Genomic DNA, 22,078 nt, shown 5'->3' on the forward strand with positions numbered 1-22,078 from the left:
CAGGAACAGATGTTTTCAGTGTCATCTATAAATTCACGTGCAATAACTTTTCCTATCTAACTGAAACCCAGACTTCTTGAATATGGGACAGGGCTAAACACAGTGGCACTGTGTAGCGAGTTTATCGGTACCATTGGTAAATTTGCTCCCAGTGACAGCTGTGACTAAATATCTGTTTCTTTTAAATTCTGACTCATATTTGTGCTCATGTCAGACTGTTTGACGGGAAACCTCCACTATGTCCAAGATTGGCAGGATTAGATTCTTATTGGCAAATGTTGGTAAATGTCAATTTCACTCTATATACATAAACCACCAAAAAAATTTCTATTGAGGGATCATCAAAATGAACAGCTAAAGTAACAAAAGGCCTGCTTGAGAACTTCTTAGAGTTTGGTTGAAGGATATTTACTTTGTGTATTTTACATGTCATTAAATAATTGTCTGACCCCCTCATAATTTTCCACAACTCTGAAAATCCTAAATAGATTAAAAATGGGGGGGGGGAAGCTTAAAACCTCTACTTTAACGCAACTGTGAAAATTTAAATCATAAAATTAGGAACAAATGCTTAAATTAAACTGATATTATTAATAAATTGATATCATTATCAATGTTTAAATGATTTTAGAAAATCAAATTTTGCCAAGCCTCATTATATCAAACTAAAATCTGGACTCTACTTAACTTTCCATTTTCTTTTCTACATTTCCTTAACATATTGGTATCAAAACCATGCATTGCTCCTTTATAGTCTTGTCTGCATTTAATCCCGTGGAGTAATCAAAATCAGATTTGTGACCTCATAATCACTTTTGGTGATGTCAGAGATACAGGTTTATGACTTCACAGCAGGATCAACAGAAGGTGAGGGTGAAAGGATGCAGGCAGACTTCCTTTGTGCCTTTTAATAAGTGCTATGCATATCTTTGATGAAAAATGTTGTGTTATAGCAATTCCCTCTTCTTGTGATCAAGAATTATTAATCCAGGAGATTAGTTACTGTGCAGCTCTTTCTTCCATGTCACCTCCTTGCATTGTCTATTTGTCTCTTGTTCTCTACAAATTCTTCTACTGAGCTGCATTTAGTTGAGGTCTAAGCTTTCAATGAATTTCATTGCTAATGCAAACCTGCCCTAGATTTCTAATCTCAGAGGTCCCAAAGGAATCCTGGAGGCAAAAACCAGACTTGTCACAATTGCCAGGACCTCCGCAGTTGTGATTCAGGAATTTTAAAGTGGACCTGAGGTTTACTCAAATACCATAAGGCCTCATGGAACAAACGAATCTGCTCCAAATTCCTTAAACCTTTGGCCTTATGCAGAGAAGCAGTGTCAACTCCCTGAAGAAGAGGTGGTGACACTGGGAATAGTAAAATGAGGGAGGGTGGACAGGGGTTACAGGCAAGGAATGTGGCATTCGAAAGATCCAGTTTCTTCAAACCCATGTTGCTGCCAATAAGAAACATTTGCCCCCTGGACACTTCATGTCTCAGAGCACAATTTGGTCCAATTTTTACAACATGCAATTACGTCTCTTATCTGAGTGCAAGTAGAAGCTGTAATCTGCAGGAAGTTTTAATTGAGGGGAAACCATATCTCAGTGCAGATAACTAATTTGTCTCATTTATCTCAGGGCTTGTCAGGTTACCCTTTGATGGAGTTAGCAGCCTTGCTTGATGTTTGACACCTTCACATCTTTCAGGCTTGATTACTGCAAGTAACATCTGAAGTTTGGTAGTAAAATTTGGTAAGGTAACAGCCCTCTTGTTAAAGAACCACCTGTCTAGAACAAACTTCCCCAAACTGATGGGAGACAGTTGGGGACGCTTACATTTTTACAGGTCTCTGACAAGCAGAATTTTGAATTTTAGCGCTCAATTGATATATAAACATTAGGGCTGTCAATTAATTGCAGTTAACTCATGCGATTAACTCAAAGTAATCACGATTAAAAAAATTAATCACTGTTAATCGCAGTTTTAATCACAGTTAATAGACTACCAATTGCAATTTATTAAATATTTTGGATGTTTTTCTGCATTTTCGTATATATTGTAGTCTGTGTTGTAATTGAAATCAGTGTGTATTATTTTTTATTACAAATATTTGCACTAAAAATGATAAAAGAAATAGTATTTTTCAATTCACCCCCATCCAAGTACTGTAGTGCAATGAAAGTGCAATTTACAATGTAGATTTTGTCATGAAAGTGCAATTTACAATGTAGATTTTTTTTTTGTTAGCATAACTGCACTCAAAAACAAAACAGTGTAAAACTTCAGAGCCTACAAGTCCACTCAGTCCTACTTCTTGTTCAGCCAATGGCTAAGACAAACAAGTTTGTTTACATTTACAGGAGACAATGCTGTCCTCCTCTTATTTACAATGTCACCAGAAAGTGAGAACAGGCATTTACATGGCACTTTTGTAGCCAGCGTTGCAAGGTATTTACGTGCCAGATACACTAAACATTCGTATGCCCCTTCATGCTTTGGCACCATTCCAGAAGACATGCTGACGTGCTGATGAGGATAGGTGAAAAAAATGTGTTAATTAAATTTGTGACTGAACTCCTTGGAGGAGAATTATATGTCCCCTGCTGTTTTACCTGCAGTCTGCCATATATTTCATGTTATAGCAGTCTGGGATGATGACCCCAGCACATATTGTTCATTTTAAGAATACTTTCACTGGAGATTTCACAAAATGCAACGAAGGTACAGTACCAATGTGAGATTTCTAAAGATAGCTACAGCACTCGCCCCAAGATTTAAGAATCTGAAGTGCCTTCCAAAATCTGAGAGGGACAAGGTGTGGAGCATACTTTCAGAAGTCGTGGGGTTTTTTTTTGGTTTTTTTTTTGGTTTTTTAAAGAGCAACACTCCAGTGTGGAAAATACAGAACCCGAACCACCAAAAAAGAAAATCAACCTTCTGCTGGTGCCAGCTGAGTCAGATAATTTAAAATGAACATGTTGGTCCACACTGCTTTGGATTGTTATCAAGCAGAACCCGTCATCAGCATGGATGCATGTAACCTGGAATGGTGGTTGAAGCATGAAGGGACATACGAATCTTTACCACGTCTTGTGACGCCAACTACAACAGTGCCATGCAAATGCCTGTTCTCACTCCCGGGTGACACTGTAAACAAGAAACGGGCAGCATTGTCTCCTGCAAATGTAAACAAACTTCTTTGTCTGAGCAATTGGCTGAACAGGAAGTAAGACTGAATGGACTTGCAGGCTCTACAATTTTACATCGTTTTATTTTTGAATGCAGTTTCTTGTACATAATTCTACATTTATAAGTTCAGCTTTCATGATAAAGAGATTGCCCTACAGTACTTGTATTAGGTGAACTGAAAATTACGATTTTGTTTTTTACAGTGCAAATACTTGTAATAAAAAATAAATAGAAGTGAGCACTGTACGCTTTTATTGTATTTATTGTGTTGTAATTGAAATCAATATATTTGAAAATGTAGAAAACATCCAAAAATATTTAAATAAATGGTATTCTGTTTAACAATGTGATTAATTGTTGTTAATTTTTTTTTGATTGCTTCACAGCACTAATAAATATATGAAGAATATAGGGCTTGTAAGACTGGATCTGACTCGAGGACCATCTAGCCCAGAATCTGGTTTCTGGCAACAGTCAGTACCAGATGCTTTGGAGGAAGGTGCAAAGAACTATGCAGTAGCAAATGTGAGATCATCTGCCCCCCTTGAGGGTCTCATCCTCATCTGTAATAGCTAGAGATTGGCTTAAACTGTGAAGCATGTGGTTTCATATCCGTTTCACAATTTTTGTTATGATCACGCTGAATGTTTTTTATCCATATAAATGTCCCTTTATTTATTTATTTATTTATTTTTTTGGAAGCTTGCTAAATTCTTGAGAAACTTCCTTATTTTCTGTCCCTCCTCTCTCTTCCTTACCTGTAAGCATGACAGAAAATAAGAAAGGGGTAAACACTGGAACCTTACCTGGCAACATTGATTGCCATGTAGTATTGACCAATTGACAGTCTTACAGAGAGAGATCTAGAATAAACATTCTATGTTATCAACACTCTGATCATAAAAGACAAACACGAGTCCTTTGAGTATCAGAGGGGTGGCTGTGTTGGTCTGGATCTGTAAAAAGCAACAGAGTCCTGTGGCACCATGTAGACTAACAGACGTATTAGAATAGTATATTTTTGTCCCACCGAACAAGAAGCTCAAGAATTCTCAAATATTTAAGCAATACAGCTTGCAAAGTAATAGAGACTTTGGATTGTTCTTTTCATGAATGTGTCGGAGACATAAATTTAAAAAGCCTCCTTTAACAACCCAAATACAATATTTTAAACACTGAGATTTGTTATCGTTGAGAATATAGGAGAACAGGTTTGCATTGTGTTCACTGAGTTCCCACTTATGGTACCTTTGTGTGCTCTCTGCTGCAATGTGTGTCAGAGCTTGAAATCCAGAAATGGATTTGGTTTCCCATGTGCAATCGTTTGTAAATATTTATGTGCTCCAGTGTAGCTTGACAGTTCTAAGAGAGCTGATTCTGGCAGGGAATTGCATACGTCTTTTCCCCAGACTCATTGCTCTGAAAGGCTCTGTAACTTGAGAAATGATAACACTGCAACCTTGTGGTTTTTTTAATTTTTAAATCAGAAGTTTAATTTATATTGCCTGCCTCACAGGCAAGTGAAGCTTTTCTTGCATAATCAGTTAGATTTTAATCTGGTCTGGGCAGTGAATATCTAGGCATTTTATATCCTGTGGAAACTTCAGTATGGCTACGTTGATAAGTGAGACTGCAGTGATGCTACAGGTTTTGCCTCCATAACTCATTCTGACATGGCTGGGAGCAAAGAGGCGTTATCAAAACTGAATACAGTAAACGTTCTCTTCTCCATTGCTTATGTTAACTGGGGATTGTGTTCTCTTTAACCATCCGGAATCTTTACAAATATTTATATTCTAACCTTTCACCATACTTGAAATGAAAGTGATTTTCAGTTGTAGAAATTGTAGGGTTGCTATCTGGACTCTTCTGATGGGTATATGCAGGTGTGTAACTTGGAATTTTTATTCCAAACTGTACTTTGGAGCTACTCTTTCCATTGAATTTAACAGATTTTAACATATAAATGCAATAGTGGTTGCAATTGTTAACGCTGTATTTTTGATACATCAAAAACGCAGGTAGGTGGAAATACAATCTGTTACGTCAATTTGTGTTTAAGAAAGGGAGTTTCTAATTTAAATGGAAAAATAAATTAAACCTGGCCACATTGATTATCAGGCAGTGTATTTAATTTGGTTTATGCTGTCACAGTTGTGGACTGTCGTTTGCTACCACAGGGGTTCCATTTTGCTGCTAACACCGTCTATACTACCCAGGTCGCATAACGCAACACAGTTTCCTAGGTTTGGTCACACAGGACTGGCAGACTGACCTTGGAAATGTTCCAATGGTTTGGATTTGACTGTGCAGGAGTTTGCCTTACACAGTTTAGGTTCTATGTCAAGTTTTCTATTTGAGGTTTTCTGGTATGTATTGGTGACTTAACCCTTTAAAATCCTGACATTTTATAGCTTATGAGCCACGCCAGTGCTCTAGAGCACATACCTTCTTCAAAGAGTTAAATGGATAGAGGGCTGTTTTCTGTAAGGATATTGATCTCTTCCAAATTAACATATTGAACTGTTACAGTTCTGAACGGGGTTCAAATTCCAGAGTTTTACTTCAAATACATAATCTAGCAAGGTGTAGGGGCAACAGAAATGAGGGACTTGTTTGCACCTTTGGAACAGCTTTCCGTGGTTAGTGATAGATTCTCCATCACTTAACATCTTAAAATCAAAACTAGGTATTCTTTTGTACAACATGAGCTCTAATTCAAACAAGAATTAATTCAAGAAGTCCTGTGATCTGTGTTTAGATTAGTTGATTGCAGTGTTTCCTTCTGGCTTTATAAGATGAGTCTACATGGAAGTTACACTAGTTTAACTTAAACTGGCTTAAAAAAAAGTTTTGTTTGCGTCCACGTAAAAAGTGGTTTAGTCATAGCATTTACCAATAGATTATATCAGCCAAATTTGCAACTATGAATTTACTAACTGATGCAAACCAAACAAATATTAGACGGATTTAAATCAGTTTGTCTCTACCCAGAAAACTGCACCAGGTTAATAAAAATTGGTATAAAATCACACTTTCAGTTAAACTGGTTCAACTTTGCATGTAGGCCAGGCCTTAGTGTGATAACTCCTCCTTTGCATACACATAACTCCCAGTAATATTGATGGGTGTTCGACACATACATTGACCCATTAGTGAACTTTGTACATGCCAACGATCACTGTTTGCAAGTTTTTGAAAGCTGTGAAAACAAAGGGGGGAGCGCAATTATTGAGGGTGGTCCTAGTGGGTGCTTCAATCTAGACTTAATGGGGTGAAATTAAAGGGGAAATTTAGTCTAAATATCATGGAAAACCTTCTTGAAAATGAGATATACAAGACTGTGAAATCATCTCCTTGAAGAAGAGGTAGAAACTGCATCACTGTTGAGACATTAAAACTAGTCTGGATTGAGCACAGGGGGGCAGTTCTGCCCTTGCTTCAGGGAGTTGGGGTTGGGGTGGGGATGAGGGAGAGAGTGGATTAACTGCTCTTTTGTTTCTCGTTCGTTTGTCTTTCTGGCAAATGCAGACAAGAATAAAACTGTTAATGTACATTTTTATATTGATATAATTTATATGGAATTTCTGTTAAGCCCATAGTCTGGCTGCTTGGAACCCATGCATCCAAGTATATGGGCAGCTCCCACATCTGTCTTCTGAATTTGTTTCCCATGCTCATGCTCTTCTTTGGCAACATGGTCATTTCAAAGACTGGTATGTGTATTGAATAGTAGGGTGCTTGCTTTGGTCAACCGTCACTCCATGGAATAAAATAGTACTATTATGATTTATTTACACTATTACCGTAGTGTCTAAGTGTCCCAGTATCAACGTATACCCTTGCCCCCTCTCAGCTTTATGGGGCGACACTGCTGTCTGTCTTCAAAGAGGCCCGCCCTCAGTTTGCCATGTTGTAAGCCACTGACTGACTTACACTGGCAGTTCTATCTAAAGGCATGCTCTCTTGCACTAGGATACTACTTGGAGCAACTCCATTGAAGATGTCCACTCCAGATCCTCCAGTGGGAGGAACTCCTCGTCCAGGGCCTTCTCCTGGACCCGGCCCATCACCTGGTGCAATGTTGGGCCCTAGTCCTGGACCCTCGCCTGGCTCTGCTCATAGTATGATGGGACCCAGCCCTGGACCACCTTCAGCAGGACACACTATACCACCTCAGGGGTCTGGGGGCTATGCTCAGGACAATATGCATCAGATGCACAAGGTAATCAACTGTAACAGTGCTCTGTCTGAGTGGGGTTTTCTCTCTTCCTGGCAGAGCTTATACATTCCTCTCTTTCCCTAGTTATTAAAAATGAACGTAAAATGAAACGATTAAGAGTTGCGCTAATTTTCTGCAGTATGCTATTTCCCCATAACTGGTAAAATGTAGAGCAAGATATGATCCTTCCTAAGTCTTATCTTTCATGGTGGACCAAACCTTAAAGCAGGTAAATATAAGTTAAAGGTGATTTGTGAAGGAAATAAAGGCTTCTGCTTCATTTCTGTTTCTTGACAATGGATACAGAAGGCTTGGAAAGTGGTGGGTTGTGGTGGTGTGTGTGTTTTGTTAGCTTATTTTGTTTTTGATATCTTAGGGATAAAAAATATGGTTTTGCTGGGAAACATGGGTTTCAGATGTATAGAAACCTGTAAATCTGCAGATACCCATAGACCATGTTTGTGGATCGTGGCAGGATATGGATCCAAATTCTGTATCTAGAGCCATGAAAATCTGCAAGTATCTGCTTTATATCTGTGGATATCCATGGACCATGTTTTCAAACTGCATGCGGATCCACATTTTGTATCCATGCAAGGCTCTACAGATGTAAACTGAAAATTTTCTTGTTTCTAACTGAAGGGGCAGGGGATTTGAAACATATGTATACAAACTCCTGCAAGAAAATTGTATATTTGTTTTTGTTAATGTTCATTTAACGCAATGAGTTTATTAGGCATTTGAATAAAATGAACATTAACAAAAGCAAACAAACCCTCCCCGACCCCACATTTTAAGTCTGATTTAAAATATCTTTCCGTGTTAATTCTCAACTTCTGTGATGTCAGAATTCATGTAGTTCTGTGGCCATTCAGAGAGTTCCAGGGTGGAGAAGACCTCAGTTTTTAACGTAGTAAACAACTGTGAAAAGCATGTAAAGGAAAAACAAATGAAAAAACACCCTTTCAGGCCCTCTTCATACAACATAAGAAAGCAAAGAAAAGGTCCAACCTCTAATTTTTTACCTGACTTGAGGTCACCTTTATCACACCCAATACACAGGGTGTTTTAAAATTTGGTAGACTGTGTTAAGGCATGACCTATTTTTCAGCTGCTGTTTCGTGGACTGCAAAATAACACACAATTGACTTGGATCTCAAGGAATAAAGTATTTAGTCTCTGAGAGTTGTACCTGAAATTGTTTAATGAGATCCACATAGCTCCTCTGTTTCATGCCACTGAGAACAAATGATGCAAGATAATGTAATAACCGATGCCAATGGCAAATTTTACAGTCTGAGGAAATTTCACTAGATGCCCTCCATGCGTAATGTGGTTTTGGACTAAAATATATTTTTCCTTAAATATTTTTCTTGTGTATTTTTCTTTCGCTTCATTGAGTACTGTCTGTTTATATGGTATCCTGAGTGTGGCTAATAAATCTTCCTTTTGAAGATGGATGTTGATACCATCTGGGTCAGCGTGCTACAAATGGGGCATCATTAATGTACCTAGGACACTACTAACCTAAATACAAACTGTACCACACAATGTAGCAGCCTATTCTCTGCTTCCATCAGTCCTTTGCCTTTAGGAATAGCTTAGATTTTTTCTTTGATAGTAATTATTTTTAAGCGGGTTTTGCACTGTTCCTTTTTCTTTTGCAGCCAATGGATTCCATGCATGAGAAGGGAATATCTGATGATCCTCGGTACGGCCAGATGAAGGGGATGGGAATGAGGCCAGGTGGGCACACAGGAATGGGTCCTCCTCCAAGCCCAATGGATCAGCATTCTCAAGGTCTGTTTTTTTCCCTAGGCTAGGGGCCTGGAAGACGTTTGCAAGCCAGTTTCTGAACAGGAAACTGAGCCCCAGTCTACTGTTCAGTTTCCTTGTTGATTACTGCTGCAGTGGGACTTTCCTTGGGATAATGCCCTATTATAGTAGCAAGAGAAGAGAACGATATGGATAAAAACTTCTAATTTTTGTGAAAGGCCACCTGTTCCTCTCCACATTCTTTCTTTCTACTACACTGAGGACAGTTGCTACACAAAAGGGCATCTGGTATCTTGGCATAGCCACATACAGCACTAAGATCCCACAAAGGATACCCAGCCGTATCCTGTAATTTTCTTTGCTGCCACTGAAAGTCTGCCTGTGCTCCCTTTGTCATGGACATGGCAGTGGTTCAAGAGACTCTGGGGAGAGGGTGGTTTTATGATGGAGAAAATAAATCTACAAGCAGGCAACAGATGGACGCAGCAGGTAAGAGACCTGGAGCCTGTCTGTGAACCCTCCCTGGACAGATTCCTCTGTAAATCCTCAATGGGATTATTTTTTGTTTTTCTTTCTTTTAAACTTTTAGTTCCAAACAAGTTTTGGTGCAATTACTTTCACCGAGGACCCTGGCTTAAAGCAGTTGCAACCTCCATTGAGAGTAATTAAATAGGTTTTTTTTCCTGTAGCATTTTTAAAATAAAACTAGCTTTTCTGTATTAATATTATGCAAAGTCTACAGCATCCTGCAATATAATTACATCTCTCTTTCCAGGTTACCCTTCTCCGCTCGGTGGTTCTGAGCATGCCTCAAGCCCAGTTCCAGCTAACGGTCCATCCTCTGGCTCTCAAATGTCATCTGGCCCTGGAGGAGTCCCGTTAGATGGTACTGACCCACAAGCATTAGGACAACAGAACCGGGGCCCAACTCCTTTTAACCAGAACCAGCTGCACCAGTTAAGAGCTCAGATCATGGCCTATAAGATGCTTGCCAGAGGGCAGCCTTTACCTGACCATCTTCAGATGGCAGTGCAGGGAAAGAGACCAATGCCTGGAATGCAGCAGCAAATGCCGACGCTACCTCCACCCTCTGTATCTGGTACAGGACCAGTACAAGGAGCAGGGCCTGGGCCTGGACCAGGACCAACACCTCCAAATTACAACAGACCTCATGGTAAGCGCCAGCTTAGTTGCTTCCTTAGTCTAAATTCAAGACGTCTCCATTTCAGTACAGATGCACATAGACTGATGCATGGGGGTAGCATAAGGAAAGAGCAAGCCTACCCTTTTCGTTTATCTGTTTGGTACCTTACCTTAGTTTATGGAGGGATGTTTGTTTGTTGGATGTGCACAAAGACTCTTTTTTCCATTTTCAAGCTCCTGCAGTATTTTGCCCCCACCAATATCTTTGCTTTCGTTCCCTTGCATTCCTCCTAGTCCTCTCTCCTAATTGCTTCATGTCTCCTTTCACACTGTTTTGTATCTTCTCTCACAAACCCTTTCAAGCCAGCCTCTAAGCACCTCCCCCATATCACATCTACCTTGTGGGAAACATTCCATCCTTTATAGCTGTGCTGGTGTCACCCACATGCAGCCATGTGGTTACATGTGTTTCAGTCTGTCTGAATTGGGACTCTAAACTCTTCAGGGAAGAGACTTTGTCTTTTAACTGCTTGAAAATGGCAACATATGCCGACCATGCTCTCACTAATTAACAACCTGAAGGAGCCTGGTTTTGTTCCCATTAGGTACATGCAAGGAACAAGCAGATATATTAATAAACTGCAGGAGAGTGAGTGTCTTATTACTGTCTTTTTTACTTTCCTTTGTGTAGGTATAGGAGGGCCTAATATGCCTCCTCCTGGACCCTCAGGAGTTCCCCCAGGAATGCCTGGGCAGCCCCCTGGTGCACCCCCAAAGCCCTGGCCTGAAGGTGAGAATAACTAAGGTTCTTTTAAACAGTAAATTACAAGAAATTCCTCTGGCATTCCCTTCCCCAGAGCAGTGAAGGCAGCATGGGGATGTGCTACTCAGGCATGTGGAGGAAGGACATATTGAAGTGAAAACTGAGCCACAAACACTTTTTGTGCCTCGTTTTGTTCCCCCAGCACGAGTTGCTGCAAATCCTAGAAGACCTTGATTTTTGTTTCTGCTACAGTGTGTCCCTGCCATCTGGGGGACTGTGGAAGATATTACAGCTTCAGCTAAGCTCTTTTAAAACCCTCCACTTGGAGTTTGTGATCCTGCAGACAGACCAGTTAATTCCAATGCAGATTTTGAAGCCTCTGGAGTGGTTTTTTTGGCAGCAGCTTGATGTCTTTGATCAGGCAGTTAGACTCCAATGGATGATCTTTCCAAGGAGCTGGCTGAGGCATCTACACACTTTTATTCTGCTTGAACTATTGCACTATGGGGACAGCTGTATAAAGTTACGCAGTTCATCTTGTAGCTAGGCAGAAGGAATTGCATTTGGTTGCTGTGAAATTTACAGCTTGCCAGATGATTGAGTGGAAGTGAGGGATAAAGAGTAGGACTGCATGACTTGTTCGTGGATCACCATGGGGCGTGTCCTGTGTTAGAAAGTACGGAAAGTGAATACGGAACATATGCAGAAACAGAATTTTTTCCAACAGTTCTCTCTGAAGAGGTTCTTTTGCCCTTAAACCTTGTAGCTGGGCTGCATGTCAACTCTCCAGTGCTACTTAGCATCAGAATGTTCAGGCTTGGGTGGCTGAAGTTTGTCACCTAAATGCATGTACTGATTTCCAGAGGTGGTGGAGCTAATAGAAGCTGTGTACCTCCAGCTGCTCTGAAAATCAGACCATTTACTTAGGTGCCTAACTAGAGTCACCCAAGCCTGAACATTTTGGCCCGGCCCACATCAAATTCTGACAGGTTTAAAGAAGCGTGGGCGGACATGCAACCCAGTATCACTCCCAGTTTGGTTTTTGAACAGGACCAATGGCAAATGCTGCAGCCCCCACTAGCACACCTCAGAAACTGATTCCTCCTCAGCCAACTGGCCGTCCTTCACCAGCACCCCCGGCGGTACCTCCTGCAGCATCTCCTGTAATGCCACCCCAAACTCAGTCACCCGGGCAGCCAGCCCAGCCTGCCCCTATGGTGCAGCTCCATCAGAAGCAGAATCGTATCACGCCGATCCAGAAGCCAAGAGGACTTGACCCAGTGGAAATCCTTCAGGAGAGGGAATACAGGTAAAAGCTGTGGCTTCTGTTGGAATTGTGAGATGCTGATATCAAGTGGCTGGCTGCCTCTCCCCTTTTATCCTCCTACTGGTGTCCTCAGCTCTCTTGAAGAATACAGTGGCTCTCCCTATTGACCGTTCTTCCTTCCTCCCTTCCCCCCCCCAAATCAAAATTCCCAGTTGACATGTGCTGTACAGAGTAACCTAGGACTGAGAAGAACTGTGCATAAGTTCTCTTCAGAGCCTGTCAGGGCAACTCCTGAGATCTTAGTTTCCTGTGCAGACGCACCTGTCTCTGCTTCTCCCAGGGGCTGATGTTTTCCCTGGCACTTCAGTTATTTTTCATGCCAGAGAGGTATGCTACTGCTATGGCCATGTATTAAATGATGATCCAAACAAAGATGTACATAGCTGCCAAGAACGTCCATCGTACTTGAGATACGGTGACTCAAGGACTGGACAGAACACAGATGTATTTGATAGTCTTTTCAGTTGAACAGTAAATGGCTAAAAGTGCCCAGACTTAAACTCATTTTGTTTGTCTTCATCTGCTACGAAATTGTGTCTTATCCCTACAGATTGCAGGCTCGCATTGCTCACAGAATCCAAGAACTAGAAAATCTGCCTGGGTCCCTGGCTGGTGACCTGAGAACCAAAGCTACCATTGAACTTAAAGCACTAAGACTGCTTAACTTCCAGAGACAGGTAGGTTGTGGGGTTTCAGCCGCTGGCTTTCCAGTGCGTAATGCCTGATTCAGAACAGAAATTAGCCAATTACTGCAGATTTTGTAATGCAAGGCAAATGCCAGATACAGAGGAATGAGATAATTAGTGTGCATTTGTGTCTGTGCCTGGCTTGGAATAAAACAAACTGAATTTAGTACAAGAACCCCCCAACCTACCTCATGTGTTAGCTGGTTACCATGGAAGTGGTAGCTTACCTGGATACTGGACTAGATGGCACATTGCTCCATCCCATTTCCTGCTCTACTGATCTGACTTGGCACAAGGAAAAGATGCCTGATGAGCTGGACCATTGGGCCAAATGTGTGTGGCAGTGGACTAGATGAACCGCTGCTGTGTGGTGCTCTGGCAGCGTCTTTATTCTTATAAATCTCAATTCTGAGACTCCATATGGAAGAGATTCTGATTTTTAAGTAGCTTTTGGTTTTTTGTTTTTCCAATAAGTTCCCCCTGTTCAGAGGATCAGCACAAGGCTGCACCATGTATGTCGCACAAGGGCTTAAGATGTAGAATAGCCCTTTTGCTGGTGAATTTCACCCTTGGTGTACATACGCAGAGTTATATTGTGACACTGCATATTTTTCCAGTTCCATACCATACATCTTCGACCTGAATCTGTTGCCCAAAGCATCTTCATAACTGTATTTCAGCCTTTGATTGTATAATGTTTGGCCTTTTTAATCCCATGCAAAACTTTGGCACTTATAAAATGGCACACAGAGAGAATTTTTTTTAATGTGAATTTCTTGTAAAGCTGCGTCAGGAAGTCGTGGTGTGCATGAGACGAGACACTGCCCTGGAAACAGCGCTGAATGCCAAGGCATACAAACGCAGCAAGCGGCAGTCCTTGCGCGAGGCTCGCATCACGGAGAAACTGGAGAAACAACAGAAGATCGAACAAGAACGGAAACGCAGACAAAAGCACCAGGTAAGTTGTTCCCTTCCTGTTACTTTGTTTGTTGTTTAGGTTGGGATTTACAAAGTAGGGTAAAGAATTTAGGATTTCTTTGGGAATTGGGCACCTAAGGACCATAACTCACTTGTTTTCCTGTAGAGAGAGTTTGATACAGAGGCCATTAAATTGAGAGTCGTTACTGAGATGTTAAATATATTTTGAGCAAATTACGGTTGGAGGAAAAGATTTTTTTTTTTTTGGTTGCTGAATCCATGTATCAAATGGCTTACAACGTGAAGATATTGATTATTACAAGGCAGAACAATAGATGGCTAGTGTGTGTATCTTGACTTTGTAGCCCAATTGCCATCACTTTGTCCCTTCAGGAATACCTCAATAGCATTCTCCAGCATGCCAAGGATTTCAAAGAATACCATCGATCCATCACGGGCAAAATTCAAAAGCTTACGAAAGCTGTGGCCACTTACCATGCTAACACTGAGCGTGAGCAGAAGAAAGAGAATGAGAGGATCGAGAAGGAGCGAATGCGCAGGCTGATGGTGAGGTTTCCCATGGGACTGCAAAACAGTTTGCACGCGCGCGCACACAGGTTGTATAGCTGAATGGTGTAAACTGCCTGCAACATGCTTGCATAGAATTTTTAGCTGGCTAAATTTCTCCTCGGGGCTGAAAGGATGCTAACCTTGCCTCTCCCTTTAGGCTGAGGATGAAGAAGGGTACCGTAAGCTTATCGATCAGAAGAAAGATAAGCGCTTGGCATATCTACTCCAGCAGACAGACGAGTATGTGGCCAACCTAACTGAGCTGGTGCGACAACACAAGGCTGCACAGGTGGCAAAGGAGAAAAAGAAGAAAAAGAAAAAGAAGGTGACTTAACGATTAAGCCTGCTTGCCACTAGGATTGTTAGCTCTGGCAGGAGCCAGGGGGTTGGAAACTGCTGCAGACGTGTCCCTACTGTCGTGCCTTGTTCTGAGTTGTACTAGCCTAGCTTTGCAGTTCAGGGCATCTGTTGAGCAGAGACAGTCAGTCATGCTGACTGCTTGTTCATAGACAGATGTGACTAGAGTGAGATGAGCAAGTTCACTTCTCTTATAATCAAACACTGTGTTTGAACTTGGGACTCCAGAACTCAAAGCCTAATGCATCATCTAACCTGCCATACCAGTAAGCAGGTTACCTTACTTGAGAATGCATCTCTAAAACCAGAATCTTCATGCTGTTTTCCTTAATTTTCCAGCAGATGGCATCATAAATTGCAATGTGATTTTTTTTTTTTCCTTCCATAGTAATATAGTGAAAGAAACTGAAGACTGGTCTGTTTTGCCGACTTAAATATAACTAATGGCAATTTACTAGAGAGAATTTACTGCAAGTTTTCTAAAGTACAAACTCATTTGGTAAGAGCCACTAGATCAGAAAACTTGCAGTAATATTTCCCTAGTAAATTGCCATTAATTAAATGGAAGTTGGAAAAAATTGAGAGCAGTTTTTTTTTTCTTTTACTGTGAAAAAAGTGGAAGAAAACTGTGTGAGTACAAGGGGATAAGCTGGTAGAACTGATGATAGTTTTTAAGTGTTAATTTTTTGGAGATAGGGATATCTATTCCAGGAGATTTAAAATGGGGTGTCTCGACTTTTAAAGAACTATTTTGATTGCCTTTTAACAGTAAGGTGTGCAGAATTTTCTATACTAATTAGAACTGGCTTTGTATGCTGTGGTGATGGATGTTGTACAAAAAAAACCCAAATCCCAAACAAACATCAGAGAAGAGTAGCTATCTTGGATGTAGTAATCAAAAGTATCAGTCCTAATATAACATTGCATGACGGTGATAAACCAGTCTGAAATGTTAGGAGGATTTCTTGGCTAGGACTTAATTTACAAATCGGTTCCAGCTTGAGCAGCTTCTGCACTTGACTGTTTTGTGTCCTCCCTTCCCACCCACCTTCTGAGTTGGGACACTTGCATTATAAGCATGCGATTCCAGTGGAGTGCTCATATTGTGGGTTTGATTTTTGTTGCTATGAGTTGTATTCCCTTTTCTTTCAGAAGGCAGAGAATGCAGAAGGGCAAACTCCTGCAATTGGACCAGATGGCGAAGTAAGCATAGAAAATGTTTGTTAGCCACATGCTGAAAGGATCAGTTATGATGATGATATTTTGGATTGAACTAAAAACAGCACTGAGAAGTGGAGTGTAGTAGATGGCTAAATCAAGACTTCCTAAAATAGAACATATTCAATTTTGTAAAGAAATGTTTGTCTCTTATCGTCTCTACCCACATGAATGGTTCTGGCAGCTTCTCCAACCTGCCATGTCACTGCTAATTTTGACAGCAACTCTAGTGTGTTTAGACTGGCTCCAGTCCTGCAAACCTTTAGATATGTCACATAGGAGAGGAAGGATGTAGAGAGTAAACAAGCCTGGGATTGGGAGGCTGGAGTTATTTCCCAGCTCTGCCACAGATTTCCTGTGTGACCTTGGGCAAATTCGCCTGTAAAAGAGAGGTGACAGTGTTTTCCTACCTACAGCAGAGCTGTGAGGATCAGTACTTTAAAGATTGCGAGGTGATCAGATAGTATTGGGATCAAGGTCATAAGAACCTAAGGGAGAGCTGCCCATAACTTTAGGCATGTGAGAAGGCTCGGTGAACTCAGAGGGACAAAAATGCTGAAAGTTACACATTACCTAAGAAGTTGCAAGATCACTTGTGACAAAGGAAGTACTGAGTGGCAGTGAATTTATAAGAGAAACTGGAGATATTTCACATTAAGAAAGTTCTTTTATTCGTGCCTTCAAATGCCAAGCAGCACTTTTGTCACAGCTAGGTCAAGACAATGGTTTCCTGTTTCTTGTTTTTTGGATTAGTGCAAACCAAAAATTTTAAAAATAAAAAAGCTTTGATCTACTTATTCTTTGGGTAAAGTGATGTTTTAAAACTTTAGTGAGTGTCCCATAAATATTTCTGCAATAGCACTTAACTGGTTTTAATTAAAGCGTTGGCTAAGAGAGAACAGAGACACCTTAATTCAAGATGGAATACTGAAATGTACATACATTGTGCTTTCTCAGCCTCTGGATGAGACCAGCCAAATGAGTGATCTCCCTGTGAAAGTGATCCACGTGGAAAGCGGTAAAATCCTTACTGGCACAGATGCTCCAAAGGCTGGACAGCTGGACACCTGGTTGGAAATGAACCCAGGGTAAGCCACCACCACTTCCCAGATTGCCATCTGGTGGTGTGCCAGAAGGCCAACAGCCTCACATTTGCTGTAATGCATTAGGTGGCTTTGCTTATAAATCCTGTTCCATGCTCTAACTGAAATGGGTCAAAAATTACACCAGTTCCCGTCTGGGATACTGGCCCCAATCCTATAGTGATTGTGCGTCTCCAAGGTTCCTCCCTCACAGAGATCATTGCAGGATTGGGGCCTGTGTTTAGCTCAGGCAAGAAAAGCCCAAAATATCAGCATAGGCCCAGCCTAACACCTTAAGAGTCCTAGAGGGCAGGAAGAAGTATGTTAATCATTAGAAAATTCTGATTCCTTTAACCTTACTTCAGTTGTCAGGGATCTGCTAAAATTGTGTGGGAAATACTATTGCAAAAGATGCTTAATTGGTGGACCTCTACTTATGCACCCAGACCCAATAAATTTTCTAAGCACTGGTCCTAAAATCTGGGATTAGAAAGGGGGAAAAAAATTGTCAAATTCCTGTGTTAAAAGTAGCAGTAATCTCACTCTAGTTTGAGTTCAAAGGCTTTTAGAGCCCAAGCTAGTTGCATGTTTGTGCATTGCTCTGTCAGAATCGGAACTGATATTAAATATTAATATTTGTATTTAATTAGATATGAAGTAGCTCCCAGATCCGACAGTGAAGAAAGTGGGTCGGAGGAGGAGGAAGAGGTAAGTGGATGTGCCTTAAGTCATATATTTTTTGGGTGTTTTTGTATTTTAAAATAGGAAATAACCAGTAGACGTAAAGTCATTAAACTTAATTCAGTATTTATTTTTCAAATATAGATCAATATCGATTTACCTAAAATGAGTTCATTTAGAACAAATAAATCTTGAAACAACTGATGTGTTGCAGTGTGAAAACAAATAACCTCGTGCTGTCATATTTCCACCCCCTTTCCACTTGGCATCTCTTCTCTGTTATGTCTTGTCTTAACAAGGACACAACCACACAAGCCTTTATTTCCGATAGTAGTCTGACATTGCCATCATACATCAATAAGGATTTGAATACATAAAAACTGCTATAGTGGGTCAGACCAATGGTCCATCTGGCCTGGTATCCTGTCTCCAATCATGGTCAGCACAAGAGCTTCAAGGGGAGTGTACAGAACAGGGCAATTTTGCAGAGATCCACCCCATCTTCCCCTGTCTTGCAGGATCCTGTCCCTCATCTATAAGGCAGTGGCGGTTTCTTATGAGTTCTTAAAGGTTCATAAACAGTCTGAAGCTATGTACATTAAAAAAAGTAGTAGGTCCAAAATGCACCAAGAATCTTTGAGTGCTCTACAATTTGGGTGGAGCAGAGGTAATATTTTGGGGATAGGGTAAATTTTTTTTTTTTTAAACGAGGTTGAGCCACTAATCACTGCCAATCTCCCTACCTCTTACTGCTCTGCCGCTTGTTGTGTGCTAGACTGATATTCTGCACTGACAGCTTAGGAGCAGGACATGATTTTGCCCACATAATGGAAGTTCCCACTCCCCTCAAGAATTTATTTTTAAATCACTTTGGGAAACAAGATTGGGTTGTTAGAATGTGTATGGCAGGAGGTAGGGTGCGTCTGTATGCAGCTTTGAGTGATCAGTATTCTAGAGCTTACAAGAAAAATGTTCAAACTTGGGTGCTTAAGGTTGGCCCCTACATCCATATTTATGAAGGAGACAAAATAGGGATTTACGTGGGTACTGTGATACAGCATGGCCAGAGGGCAGCAGGAGAGGGTTTGAAGGGAGCCTTATTCCCTGTAAGGGGAAGAAAGTTTGCTATAGATTAATTAGAGCACCTGAGGCCAATTAGAGCACCTGAAGCCAGTCCCATGATAAAAACCCCTGCTTCAATCAGACAGTGTGGGAGTTGGAGCAGGGAACAGTTTGAAGGGAAGCAGAGGACAGTTTGGAGAAGTGCTGCAGTGAGCTAAGAAGTCCAAGACCCTGGGTAAAGGGGCACCTGGCTTGCACAGAGGGAGGGCAGGAAGCCCCCCTGCCCCCAAGCTGAAGGGCAGGAGAGGGAAGTAGCCCAGGGGAAGGAAGTGTCAGTTCAAGTGGTTTACCACTATCCTCAGGGCCCCTGGGCTGGCACCTGGAGTAGAGGGCGGGCCCAGATCCCTCCCTCTCCACTCCCCTGCTCTAGGACACTAGTGAGGCAGTTAACATTCCACTGCAGGGGCAAGAAATGGTGCCCTGAACCCTCTCCAAAGAAGAGAGAGTGCGAGACCCATCATAATAGTGCCGGCAATTTGCCACAGTACCTATATAAATGGCGTGATTTTTTTTTCCAAAGGTGCCACACATCTATAAATCCCACTGAAGTCAATAGGAAACACATGTGCTCACCATTTTTTGAAAAGGGCTGCTTTAATTTAGGTGTCTAAATATGGGTGTAGGAGCCTCATGTTTGGAAATTTTGGCCTAAGCGGTTTATTTCTACCCAGTTGATCAGGTGTGGTTTGTTTAGACTCATAGACTTTAGTGTTAGAAGGGACCAATATGATCATCTAGTCTGACCCCCTGCACAAAGCAGGCCACAGAACCCTACCCATCCACTTCTATAACAAACCCCTAACCTATGTCCGAGTTATTGAAGTCTTCAAATTGTGGTTTGAAGACCTCAAGCTGCAGAGAATCCATCAGCAAGTGACCCATGCTACAGAGGAAGGCGAAAAACCTCCAGGGCTCCTGCCAATCTGCCCGGGAGGAAAATTCCTTCTCGACCCCAAATATGGCCATGAGCTAAACCCTGAGCATGTGGGCAAGACTCACCACCCAGCCCTCAGGAAAGAATTCTCTGCAGTAACTCAGATCCCATCCCAGACCACTGGGCATACTTACCTGCTGATAATCAAAGATCAATTGCCAAAATTAATTTGTTTTGTTTTGTTTTTTGCCATATTCTAAAAGAAAATGGCACAAAAGGGCCACAAATATGATCACAAAGTACAGCTGTGGTATCTAGATCTACAGGGAGGTGCAGAGAGATTCTATAGCTTTATATGTGCGTTTCCTGGTGGTTCCTACTCATGGAGAGTCAATGCAAATATACATCTCGGATGCATGCCAAGCAATCAACTGGAATGTATATTGCCCTTCATTTCCTGTGTGCTGAAGTCTCCTGCATCACCAGCTGGTGAACAAAGCTTTGTACTTTATAGCATCTCGGCAACAGGAAGAAAGGAAAGAGGTGTCTCCAGAGTGGTGATTTTTTTTGCCAAGTCTGCAGCATGTATTTAAAGAGTTTGCTGCATGTTAAGTGGCTTATGCAGACTTGTCCAGCTCCGCCTTGCTGTGAGGATACGAACACTGCCCTCTCCCTTCCACGTGACGATGAGTGTATGTAACTTGATAGTCCCAGTGATGTAGCCTTCAATTTCTGGCAGGAGGAGGAGGAAGAGCAGCCGCAACCTGCTCAGCCTGCCCTGCCTGTGGAAGAAAAGAAGAAGATCCCAGATCCAGACAGTGACGATGTGTCAGAAGTTGATGCCAGGCACATTATTGAGTAAGCCTCACCTAGTCACTTGTTGCATTAGTATTTTAAATGCTGCTGCCCTTTGTTTCCCCTTTTAGGGGGCAAAACCAACGAGGATTAGCCTGGATTGATTTCCATTGTTCTGGATCACTTTGTTGGAGGCGTAATTGACAGGCACTAATAACTGGCATGAGAAGACTTGCAAATGGCTGTTTCTCTTGTCCCAGCACGAAGGGCAGCGTTACATTGTGAAGTCCCTCTTTCGTCTGGCTGGCACATGACAAATGTTATACTTCACTGTGAAAGTTTTTTGCATTTTGCATGCTGCTAGAATAGTTTTAATTTTAATCCCTATTGTTGGTCTCTTGTAACTCCCTCACAGTGCTCACTAAAAATGACATTGGAGGGGCTCTGATTTGTTACGCTTGGTCTTTACCCAGAGATTAAGGCTGAGAGGTTCAAATTCACTTAATAGATTTAGATGCAATGCCTGTAAATTTTAATGAGAATTATGTCTGATTCTTCTAGGAAGCTTTGAATATATTGGTCTAGGTTTTTTGAAAACAGAAGAGAAATTAATATGTTGGTTACCGAAGTGCAGGGGAAATTGGGCGCTGTTTTTTAATTGAATTTCATGCTTTGGTCTCCTCCTCCTCCTCAGAGGGGAATGCTGCATTAGCTCCATTTGGAGAAGGGAAAGGATATGCAGATGAAAATAGCATGACAAACCATGGTTGCATACCTACAAACATCAGTAGACACAAGAGGGTGAGGTCATATCTTCTGTAGTTTGTGCAAGAGAGGAGCTTTAGAGGTCCTGAAGAAGAGCTCTGTGTAAGTTCACAAGCTTTTCTCTTTCACCAGCAGAAGTTGGTCCAGTAAAAGAGATCTCAAGTCCCCCCACCCCCCTTTCTCTCTCCAATATCCGGGGACAAACACTGCCTACAGACATCAGTCATAGATTATAAAGCCAGCAGGGGCCCCATCTAGTCTGACATCCTGCATAATGCTAGTCAAAGGACTGTCCTGAATTATGTCCTGTTTGAACTAGAGCAGATCTCTTCGAAAATCAATCAGTGAGGCTTGAACCTTTACCCTCTAGCTCCATAATTACGAGCCCCTATCACTCGAGCTACATAAGAACGGCCAGACTGGGCCATGCCAAAGGTCCGTCTAGCCCAGTACCCTGTCTTCCGACAGTGGCCAATGCCAGGTGCCCCAGAGGGAATGACCTGAACGTGTAATCATCAAGTTGTCCATCCCCTGTCGCCCATTCCCAGCTTCTGGCAAACTGAAGCTAGGGACACGATCCCTGCCCATCCTG

At 41.6% G+C, this 22,078-nt stretch overlaps 1 protein-coding gene across 11 annotated transcripts in view; it reads left to right on the top strand.

Moving 5' to 3' along the window:
• The window catches only part of SMARCA4 (SWI/SNF related, matrix associated, actin dependent regulator of chromatin, subfamily a, member 4), a 90,047-nt gene that overhangs the window by 33,911 nt on the left and 34,058 nt on the right, over positions 1-22,078 (top strand). For 10 of the 11 annotated variants that reach the window (XM_030545897.1, XM_030545896.1, XM_030545895.1 and 7 more), the window contains 13 exons: positions 7,163-7,412; positions 9,077-9,209; positions 9,961-10,359; positions 11,020-11,118; positions 12,142-12,400; positions 12,969-13,095; positions 13,889-14,062; positions 14,416-14,589; positions 14,750-14,917; positions 16,102-16,152; positions 17,125-17,255; positions 17,900-17,957; positions 20,666-20,784. In XM_030545897.1, coding sequence (XP_030401757.1) covers positions 7,191-7,412; positions 9,077-9,209; positions 9,961-10,359; positions 11,020-11,118; positions 12,142-12,400; positions 12,969-13,095; positions 13,889-14,062; positions 14,416-14,589; positions 14,750-14,917; positions 16,102-16,152; positions 17,125-17,255; positions 17,900-17,957; positions 20,666-20,784 — 2,114 coding nt within the window. In that variant the 5' untranslated portion in view covers positions 7,163-7,190. The remainder of the gene's footprint in view (positions 1-7,162; positions 7,413-9,076; positions 9,210-9,960; positions 10,360-11,019; positions 11,119-12,141; positions 12,401-12,968; positions 13,096-13,888; positions 14,063-14,415; positions 14,590-14,749; positions 14,918-16,101; positions 16,153-17,124; positions 17,256-17,899; positions 17,958-20,665; positions 20,785-22,078) is intronic. The other variant, XM_030545901.1, reaches the window with a different exon arrangement.

This window comes from Gopherus evgoodei, unplaced genomic scaffold (genome assembly GCF_007399415.2).
Source record: "Gopherus evgoodei ecotype Sinaloan lineage unplaced genomic scaffold, rGopEvg1_v1.p scaffold_40_arrow_ctg1, whole genome shotgun sequence".
NCBI lineage: Eukaryota > Metazoa > Chordata > Testudines > Testudinidae > Gopherus > Gopherus evgoodei.